This window comes from Scylla paramamosain, chromosome 10, assembly GCF_035594125.1.
Source record: "Scylla paramamosain isolate STU-SP2022 chromosome 10, ASM3559412v1, whole genome shotgun sequence".
NCBI classification, from domain to species: domain Eukaryota; kingdom Metazoa; phylum Arthropoda; class Malacostraca; order Decapoda; family Portunidae; genus Scylla; species Scylla paramamosain.
In genome coordinates, this window is record NC_087160.1 from 8,303,202 (window position 1) to 8,314,282 (window position 11,081).

The 11,081-nt window shown below is 43.7% G+C and overlaps 1 protein-coding gene across 1 annotated transcript; it reads right to left on the bottom strand.

The window, feature by feature from the left end:
• Positions 1-2,589: 2,589 nt before the first annotated feature.
• On the bottom strand, positions 2,590-7,911 carry LOC135104196 (uncharacterized). The gene is made up of 7 exons (XM_064011308.1): positions 7,085-7,911; positions 6,294-6,668; positions 4,068-6,103; positions 3,860-3,976; positions 3,427-3,694; positions 3,072-3,255; positions 2,590-2,854 (listed from the first exon to the last, which is right to left on the bottom strand). Exons 2-7 carry the CDS (start codon positions 6,445-6,447, stop codon positions 2,713-2,715), a joined length of 2,901 nt encoding a protein of 966 aa, XP_063867378.1. The 5' UTR covers positions 6,448-6,668; positions 7,085-7,911; the 3' UTR covers positions 2,590-2,712.
• Between the last annotated feature and the right edge of the window lie 3,170 nt (positions 7,912-11,081).

Below are 11,081 nucleotides of genomic sequence, written 5' to 3' on the forward strand. Positions count from 1 at the left end.
AAATCTAACCTTTCCAACAAAAGCCATCATAATTCATATAAGTCTGACTTAAAAAAAAAAATTCCTTACGCTGTTAAACTTACGCTACATCATTAATACCCTTAAGCATTTAATTGCTTGCATGTGAGAAAAATTATCTTGAATGCAAAAGAATAGTTTATATATATATATATATATATATATATATATATATATATATATATATATATATATATATATATATATATATATATATATATATATATATATATATATATATATATATATATATATATATATATATATATATATATATATATATATAATCGATACCTGCTAGCTTTTCCCTTGACATGTGATGTCCATAAATATACATCTACAAAAAAATTACTGATATGTATAAACGCATATTGACAATGAATCACAGCTTTTAAGAATAGGATGCAAACAAGAAAGATACCGTGGCACACACGTTTTTCATAGATTAATACTCCCCCTTTCGCTTCCCGAATTTTTTTGGTCACCTCATCCTGTAACATGCACTTCATGTCTCCTTACTGATTGTACTATATAAACATTTATACTTGAACTTAATTATCATAGTGCTTCGCAATGCAGGTCCAGCTCAGCTGCTCCCAAATTCTGCCACATTTGGACCTTCTATGCTCTGCATACATCCACGGTCTGTTACTGAATGTATAGTCTCCCTTATGTTTTACTTTTTTTTTTTTTTTTTTTTAGTCTGAACGCATGATCGACAGGTCAACACTGCTTTGTGATACGAGACATGCAACAATATGAAGTTACGGACAATACAGTTGCGGCAAAGAAAAATGTTACACGCGGATAAATGCAACGCGGTAAAATGAGGGACACCATTTTAAGCGGGGATCCCGCCACACTATATCACAGCCAACCCTCAGGACACACTGAGTGCTGGTTGAGGGAGGAGGGGGGTCTGTACTTCGCTCCCGATACGGCCGTAGCCCGAAATTTATTGCCCTATAGTTTCACTCCACCTGATCACAATGGTGCGTAAGCAGCTCAGCATGGAGAGAAAGGCTCATGCTCTCGCCTTGTTGGAACAGAGGATGCCTGTGACTCGTGCAGCAAAGGAGGTGGGGGTGTGGGGGCAAACCATTCACCGCCTGCGTAGCGCCGCTGCTGTCCTACCTCCCGGGGCAACTCCACCCAGGAAGAAAGGCTCTGGTGGACCCAGGAAGACATCCCTCAGGACGGACAAGATGTCCGAAGTGATGTCTAACCCGTTCATTGCAGCAACTACACTGAAATCGAAGCACCCAGACCTGCTCAGGAACGTCAGTGTTAGGACGATAAGGCACCGCCTCCAAAAGGACCTGAGTTTACCCACACGCCGCGCCGCCAAGAAACCCCTCTTCACGGACTGTATGAGGAAGAAACACGTTGCTTTCTGCCGTAAATTCAAACATTGGACACCTGAGGCCTGGAAGAAGGTAATGTTCAGTGATGAAAGTACCTTTAAGCTGGTCAGGGGAGTGTCCAAGACTGTGCGCCGTCCAATAGGCTCCTCTCGGTTTGACCCAAAGTACACAGTAAAGGCAGTGAAACACCCGGAGAGTGTTAAGGTCTTGGGGAGGTACAGTGGTGTGATGGGTAGGGGAGATTTGTACTTCCTTCCTAAGAATATTACCATGAAGGGGAGGAATTACATCGAAAAACTGAAGGAACATTTCCTGCCTTTCTGGAAGATTCATGGGTGTGACTATTTCATGCACGACGGAGCCCCATCACACAGGTCTAAGCAGGTGAAGAGTTTCCTACAGCACCACAATGTGTTGGAGTGGCCAGGTAACTCGCCAGACCTCAACCCCACCGAAAACGCCTGGCATATCATGAAACAAGGTTCAAGAAGAATAGCCGTCCAACATCAACGAGCTGAAGGGGGCGATGAAGAGGCTGTGCATCATGATGGACGCCTCCTACTTCGCTGCACTGTCTGAATCCATGCCCAAAAGACTTAAACAAGTGATAAAAAACAAGGATAACATGCCCAAGTACTAAGTGTAAAGTTTTCAGCCCAATAAAGTCCATATAAGTTGCCAAATCGTGTTTTATTGACCGCATTAGGTGAGTAACATTTTTCTTTGCCGCGAATGTACAAAGAGGTTTGTTATAATATTATATATATATATATATATATATATATATATATATATATATATATATATATATATATATATATATATATATATATATATAATTAGCATGATCTGTGCCCCAGGGGAACACCTATCCGAAGGGACGTGTATGTACGACCTTACTTGGAACCCTTTGGGGATGATTATATGTACCACTAAATCCTATTAAGTTACGTTACGGCACATGTACTTAAAAGTATCTCTTTATCTTTGTTTCCTTCCCTTGTATGTTTAAGACACAATTACTTATTTTTTATTTTATTTTTTTTTATTACCTATTGAACAATGAATTGCCTTTACGTTCCGAGCAGGACTCATATCTAACCTGTAGGATCACAGGTAAAAATCTTGTTCTTTCAACAGACCATCAGACCATTTCTTTGAAATATAAATGATATTAATCATTATTTTGAGGTAAAAAAAAAAAATGCACATTTCTATTGAAATTTATCAAGAAATTCTTTAGTCCTTGTCCTGCCTTCAACAATACACACTGTATGCAAATAAGTGGCTCCTCGGAGAGTCCTAAACTATGAGGTTAAGTTGCCATTGGTCACAGTACTAATCCTTCCTTTTTGGCTCTCTTGACCAGCCAGTCATCTTCAGTAGCATCGTTCTCTTCCTCATCGACCTCGTCGTTGGCTATGTCAAGGTCAAGAGTGTGGTATACTCGCCTCCTGGTTCTTGAATTTCGACTGAAAACAGTAATAAGTGTAGTATAATGAAGTTACCTCCCATTATAACCAGCAGTGACAGTCACTACGACGAAAGAAAAAGTCGGAAAATCACAGACATCCGAAGTAAATTAATCATTCTCACGTGATTACTGTGGTATGACTAGCGATTGGTGTGCTAAAAATAAACTCAAGGAGATAAAGTAGACTTTGGAGTAAGGTATAAATGACATCTCACCTCGAAAGCACGGCCGTCATGCAGAGTGAGGAAGCAAGGATGGCGGCTGCAATGGTAGCTAGCAATACCAGAGGCTGCACTCTGTCGTCTGACCCCGTTACCCCCACGCCCCACAATGCTGCTCCGATACCCAGGCCAAACCGCCAGCACCACCATGACGCCCATGCCTCCCGCTCCTGGTCACCTGGTAGGAGTAACATTCGATCACACCACAACAGAAATCTCTCTCGCTAGTTACATTTTTTGCAAGCATATACTCGTCGTAGAACGTAATTCCGTTCTCCCTCTGTGTGTGTGTGTGTGTGTGTGTGTGTGTGTTCTTTTCGTTGCATCGATCATATTGAATAACACTCACTGACAGTAGCGAGCAGTAGAGCGTTGTGTTTCACAGCCACCCACAGGAAGGCCTTGGCCACGCCTAGGCCAGCGTGTGCCATCACTACTACTCCAGCACTTTTTGATGCCCACATGAAACCATAATGGAGCATGAGACTCACACCGCACACGCCCATAAGACCATGGAGACCCCAGCGGATGACGAGGCGGCGTTGGGTATGAAGGGCTAGACTCTCACACACCAGAGTCATGCCGACAGCACCTGCTTGGCTGCCCACCAGCCAACCCTGCCAGATGTAAAGAGGAGATTGAGCAGCGGAAAGTTCTCGAGGCGTGTCATTGGTTATCAGCACAAAGTCCGCCACTATAATAAAGAGAGGAAACTTCTTGGAATATCAAATTTGTGACAGGTTTAAAATGGCTTCTCAATAAAAAAGGGGAAAAGTGCTTACCTCGGCTGTCATCTCTTGGAGGAGCCACAGGCTGAAGGTAAAGGAGAGAGCGGCTAAACATCCATTAATGAACACCCATATATGGAACGTGAGTCGCCTTACTCCCTCTCGCAGCACCTGTAACAAATAATGCGTTTTAAAACAGAACCAATTATCAGACAAAGATTGTCGCACTCATATTAAGCTGGAAAAATTTGATGTCATCTACCTCGTCATCCAGGTACAGAGAGAGTGGGCGGCGGGTCCTGGGTGGGTCAATGGAGCCGTAGGGAACAGGCAAGACGAGGAGGAAGAGGAGAGCGGCCACACCTAGGACTAGATGCGCACCCAACAATCCTCCGTAACCACCGCCTCCGATCCCTGCTAAGCACGCCAGGACAGACACCACACCGGCCCCCATCGTCCATCCCCCTGAGGTGATACCCGTCCAAATCTTGTGGCTCCCATAAGTGCTGAGGTGAAAAGTGTGACTGATGGTGCGTTGCAGCACGTCTTGACTCACACCACTCTCATCATAACCATGGACGATGCAATGCCACAGTTGCGCCACGCCCGCCTCTATCCCTGCCCCTGCCAGGCCACCCAACACTAGGAGCACAGCTACGACTACCTTTACAGTATCGCTCTTCATATCTTCTAAGGAAATATGTTTATTTTCCGCTGCATCATTAAACTGTGGTTCCTTTTCCTTTGCTGCAATTTTGACAGGATGAGCGTGGCTGTTTCCTGCCTTGGTGAGATCCCTACGGCTTCGACCATGAATAATGTGTTGAGAATCGATCTCATATTGGTTTGTGTCATCAAATGGATCTTTTATTATCTCAGAAGGATGATGTGTTTTTGTCATGAGTGGCAAAGGGTTGAGGGGATGTTGCCTGGGATTAGAGATGAAAGGAAGACTTTCTTGGTCATTCATCTGAAGCGCATGACGCTTTTCCTGCTTATTTTTTGTTGTGAAAGAGTCAGTGTTGTGGAGATTATGAAATGAATTTCTGATTTTGTTTTGAGTTTTCTGTAAATATGACTTCCATAATCCTGAAGAAACTTTGGATTGCACGTCGTGTTGAAACAAATTTGATGGGATTCCTAGAAAATCTGCCACTTCTGACCTTGTATTCCCTGCAGAATGAGGCAGATGATTAAAGGAAGAGGGGAAGTAGCTGCCTAACCTCGGATGATAATTAAGGAGTTTTCGGGAATCGTCTTCGTAATCAACTTCTTCCTCACTCTCTTCAGGATCGTCATATTCGTACACGTCTTGCAAGGAGGTACTATCATTATCTTCTAAATCATGTTGATGATCATCATCACTTGGCAGCTGTATGTGTTTGTGATTCGTGTGATATTTTGTTTTCCTGAAGTTTTTACCTTGTTCAGAATTTGTGGAAGAAACGTCAGGCAGATGAACATTAGTGTAGTGATGTTTTCGTGAACCCTCACCACTGCCCGGGATGGCAGGCTTGCGTGTAGCAGGGAACTTCTTGTGTGGTGCCTCTGTAGTACCATCATTGCCAAAGGTCAAAGTTCTCACTGAACTGAGTTTGTTGTTCAAGTGCACTTTGTGATTAATTTTTTTTGTGGAAGTCTTTACGGCTGGAACTGTATGGTGCAATGAAGTGGTTGTGGCTGAGGAGTTAGTGGCAGCAGTAGTAGTAGTAGCAGCAGCAACAGTAGTAGTGGTAGTAGTAGTAGTAGTAGTAGTAGTAGTAGTAGTAGGAAGAGGAGGAGGAGGAGGAGGAGGAGGAGGAGGAGGAGGAGAAGGGGAAGTGGCAGCTCTAGCAGGGGAAGTGGTGGTAGTGATATGGTTGACCGATGCGGGTCGGTGAGGAGTGTTGTGTTGCGGGTGGGGGTTGACAGGAGAGCCAGCCCCGTGAGAACCATCAGGTGGTGGCGGCGAAGGTGATGGTGGTATTATGGTGGCTGAGGGAAGTCCATGAGCCTGTTCTGTCGACGCTATTTTGGGAAAATGAGGCGTGGTTGATGTGGGCGCGTTGTTCAGGACTAAGAAGGATGACGCTGGAGCAAAGAGCCATCCATTGACACAAGATGACATAACTCCGCCTTGCGACAGATGGTGCAACTCAAACCCCACACCGCATCCCTGCAAGAGGATAGCTGTAGCCAGCAGCAGCCACAGTAATAGGCGACGCACTGCCCCGCTACGACTCCTTCTCATGGCGCGCAGGCACACCACCACGCCCACGGTGGCCGCTATCGTGGTGCCTCCACTCAGTACACCTACGCCTGGAGATGTACATCCACAAAATCAGTGTAAAATTTACACACCCAGATAAATGCGAAAGGCATTCATAGAAATTATATAAATGTGGTAATTCTACAAACGCGTGTCAAAAATAATGAATCTCTGAGGTAAATATTGTCCCCACTTGCCTCATTATGTTCATGAACAAGCACATAGGTAACTAATACTCACTGGTGGCGGAGAATCCGGCATCTCTGAGGATAAGTGGTGACCAAGGAAGCAGCACTGCCTGCCATCCCGTCAGGAGGAGCAGAAAAGCATTCACCCTCCAGCCGCCATTCACACCCTTCCCTGTGCCCTGTCCAACGCCCAAGCCTTTACCCATAATTATGATGAGGGTTAACCTCCCACAGCGACACTTTTTACATTCTGTTCATTATGCCGTTCAATATGACGCTGTATCCAATGGTTTCTATTCGGGAAAGCGGAGGTGGGAATATTCTTGAGCAAAGGAAGGTGGCACCAAAAACCTTTGCTTAGAGAAAAATCTGCATCACCCACTCTGGCCTCGTTCCTTCAGCTGGCGAGTCACGTCCTCTTGCTGGTCTGATAACACCAGTGATGATTGTTTTGATTAAGATTTTACTACTAATATTACTACTACTACTACTACTACTACTACTACTACTACTACTACTACTACTACTACTACTACTACTGCTGTTGCTGCTGCTGCCGCTTCTACTACTACTACCACTATTACTACTACTATTACTGTTGCTGCTGCTTCTGCTGCAGCTGCTGCTGCTGCTGCTACTACTACTACTACTACTACTACTACTACTACTACTACTACTACTACTACTATTACTACTACTACTACTACTGTTATTATTATTAATTTTAATGATGATGATAATAATAATAATAATAATAATAATAATAATAATAATAATAATAATAATAATAAAATAATAATAATAATAATAATAATAATAATAATAATAATAATAAACACATACCTTATGATCAAAATATAATTCACGGGGAAGGATGCGCACTGTTCACACCACTCCTCAAACGTCATATGGCATTCACACCAATGAAGAACACTTATTATGTTTCACTTGGAACCTTCACTTAGAATTGCATATTTGTTTGAAAGGGAGGCGATGAAGAGTACTTCTCTCCCCGTAGTCTCTAGGAGGCTGAAGTACAGAGAGCTCTTCACTCCTGAAAGCTTTGTGGGAACTGGGTACACGCTTATAGCTCTTGTCAACAAAGGAAACACAGACAGCGGCATCCGCTTTCTTATCGTTGACGGTTATTCCCTAGCCACTCTTTAGTCGACATTCTCTTCTTACTTTCATAATGAAGAATGTTGGCTCAAACCATAATGCGTATGTTAACTGAAACTGTTTTCATTGGACAGTTCCGGTATTCATGTTGTTCTATTTGTGAAGATAATATTGTGTTTGAAGCTGAAATTTTCTTTTATGCACACAATATGGTAATATACATGTATGAGATGCGTCTCATGAAGTACATGTTCTTTAGAAGAAAAGAAGACACATCACTGATATGAATATTCCTGAAGCGGCTGGTGGAAGTAATAAGGCAGATACGTCTGTCACCCTTCTCACCGTACTGTAAACAACGATAATCGTTCCTTACGGACTTCCTGAGTCTCATGCACTGTTCACTGTATCTTTTCTCTTTGAGCTTCTGATCTCACTTACAGCCCTCACATATTCATTATTCACTTATCCACGCCTAATTTCAGCAACCACCAACGTGTGGAGATCAGCGTTGTATGTGCGTCGACTATCTGCTGGCACTAACTGGTCCCTTTCCTCCATCCCCGCCACCCGGCACCCCCGACCACCAGCACACCTGTATCACCTGCTTCGTTCAGGTGTGAGGGGCGGAGATAAGAGGGACATGGTGTTACTTATGACGGGTTGCATGTGTGACTTTTTTTTTTTCCTTACAATACTTAAATAATTTATGTCTGATTGATAAAAAAAGGGTGATTCTCCTCTTATCTACATAAAAACCGACTGTCTAATGGTAAATCATTATTCTGCTCCGTTAATTGATCAGTAAATCAATAAATTAGAGGTGGAAATGTCGGCAGTGAAGCTTGGCATCGTTCTGCGGGAAATATTTTCGCAACATGTGGTTGAGCCATCCACGTTTTGGAAGTGGCTCATCGATTCCAGGAGGAAGCAGTAGACACCTGCCGAAACGATAATTACTCCCAGTGAGGTCTAAAGCACTGTTCAGGGAGTGCTGTGAACTTATCATTAAACCCAGCTGTGGCCTCACTGAACGTTTCCCTTTGTGTCTCACAGCCTGCCCTCTAAAGACAACTCTCTTCCTCCACACAAAACTACAAGCACCTAATAACACACACCCTTCACTCAAAAATTTTAAAATCATCATGGCGACTCCTACACCAGCCTCGGAGTCCCCATCTAGGGAGGGGACCATAAATGTCCCCAGGTTGGACTGCCTTTCTGTCGACGACTCTAAGTGTCTTGACACCCCCCTCAACTTTTTCTTCATTAACTTCTGCAACATTCGCAGTCTAAGATCTAATTTTCAATCTGTAGAACACCACCTCTCCTCTTCTAAACCTCATCTTCTTTTCCTCACTGAAACTCAGGTGTCTGAGGCAACTGACAGTAGCCCCTTTTCTGTTCCCTCCTACTTTCTCTATCCTCATTTTCGATCGAAAGCCGGATGCTGCGTTTATGTGCGCAATGACTTAACCTGCTCTCGTGCCCACGCTCTTGAATCTTTCGAGTTTTCCACCATCTGGCTACGACTACAGAGTCACTCTCATACTAAATTTATCTGTGCTGTATACCTCTCACCTAACTCCTCTGATTATAAGAAATTCTTTGACTACTTAACTTCCAAAGTGGAGCACATTCTGACCCTCTTCCCTTTTGCAGAGATCTCCATTCTTGGAGACTTCAATGTTCACCACCAGCTTTGGCTTTCCTCTCCCTTTACTGACCATCCTGGTGAACTAGCCTACAACTTTGCTATCCTCCATGACCTAGAGCAATTGGTGCAACACCCTACTCATATTCCTGACCGTCTTGGAGATACGCCCAACATTCTTGACCTTTTCCTGACCTCTAATCCTTCTGCTTATGCTGTCACCCTTTCTTCTCCGTTGGGCTCCTCCGATCACAATCTCATATCTATATCTTGTCCTATCGCTCCAATCCCTCCTCAGGATCCCCCTAAGCGAAGGTGCCTCTGGCGTTTTGCCTCTGCTAGTTGGGGGGACCTGAGGAGGTATTTTGCTGATTTTCCTTGGAATGACTACTGCTTCCGTGTCAGAGACCCGTCTTTGTGTGCTGAGCGCATAACAGAGGTGATAGTGTCTGGCATGGAGGCGTACATTCCTCACTCTTTTTCTCGTCCTAAACCTTCTAAACCTTGGTTTAACACAGCTTGTTCTCGTGCTATACATGATAGAGAGGTGGCCCACAAAAGGTACTTAAGCCTTCCATCACCAGAATCTCATGCACTTTATATTTCTGGCCGGAACCATGCCAAGTCTGTTCTCCAACTAGCCAAAAAGTCCTTCATTAACAGAAAATGTCAAAACCTTTCAAGATCTAACTCCCCTCGTGATTTCTGGCATCTAGCCAAAAATATCTCCAATAACTTAGCTTCTTCTTCTTTCCCTCCTCTATTTCAACCAGATGGCACCACTGATATCACATCTATTTCTAAAGCTGAACTCTTCGCTCAAACTTTTGCTAAAAACTCTACTTTGGACGATTCAGGGCTTGTTCCTCCCTCTCCTCCATCCTCTGACTACTTCATGCCACGTATTAAAATTCTTCGCAATGATGTTTTCCATGCCCTCGCTGGCCTAAACCCTCGGAAGGCTTATGGACCTGATGGGGTCCCTCCTATTGTTCTCCGAAACTGTGCCTCCGTGCTTGCACCTTGCCTAGTCAAACTCTTTCAGCTCTGTCTGTCAACATCTACCTTTCCTTCTTGCTGGAAGTTTGCCTACATTCAACCTGTTCCTAATAAGGGTGACCGTTCTAATCCCTCAAACTACCGTCCTATTGCTTTAATTTCCTGCCTATCTAAAGTTTTTGAATCTATCCTCAACAGGAAGATTCTTAAACATCTATCACTTCACAATCTTCTATCTGATCGCCAGTATGGGTTCCGTCAAGGCCGCTCTACTGATGATCTTCTGGCTTTCCTTACTGAGTCTTGGTCATCCTCTTTTAGAGATTTTGGTGAAGCTTTTGCTGTTGCCTTGGACATATCAAAAGCTTTTGATAGAGTCTGGCACTAAGCTTTGATTTCCAAACTATCCTCCTACGGTTTCTATCCTTCTCTCTGTAACTTCATCTCAAGTTTCCTTTCTAACCGTTCTATTGCTGCTGTGGTAGACGGTCACTGTTCTTCTCCTAAATCTATTAACAGTGGTGTTCCTCAGGGTTCTGTCCTGTCACCCACTCTCTTCTTATTATTCATTAATGATCTTCTAAACCAAACTTCTTGTCCTATCCACTCCTACGCTGATGATACCACCCTGCACTTTTCCACGTCTTTTCATAGACGTCCAACCCTTCAGGAGGTAAACATATCACGCAGGGAAGCCACAGAACGCTTGACTTCTGATCTTTCTAAAATTTCTGATTGGGGCAGAGCAAACTTGGTATTGTTCAATGCCTCAAAAACTCAATTCCTCCATCTATCAACTCGACACAACCTTCCAGACAACTATCCCTTCTTCAATGACACTCAACTGTCCCCCTCTTCTAGACTGAACATCCTCGGTCTGTCCTTTACTTATGATCTGAACTGGAAACTTCACATCTCATCTCTAGCTAAAACAGATTCTATGAAGTTAAGTGTTATGAGACGTCTTCACCAGTTTTTCTCATCCCCCCAGCTGCTAACTCTGTACAAGGGCCTTATCCGTCCATGTATGGAGTATACTTCACATGTCTGGGGGGGGTTCCACTCATA

Excerpts from the sequence above, each read along its gene's own strand:
- LOC135104196 (XM_064011308.1), bottom strand. The coding sequence starts at position 6,447 with ATGGGTAAAGGCTTGGGCGTTGGACAGGGCACAGGGAAGGGTGTGAAT. Across the intron at positions 6,104-6,293 it reads TGCCGGATTCTCCGCCACCA|GCGTAGGTGTACTGAGTGGA; the intron begins GTGAGTATTAGT and ends GTACATCTCCAG. Across the intron at positions 3,695-3,859 it reads TCCAAGAGATGACAGCCGAG|GGTTGGCTGGTGGGCAGCCA; the intron begins GTAAGCACTTTT and ends TACATCTGGCAG.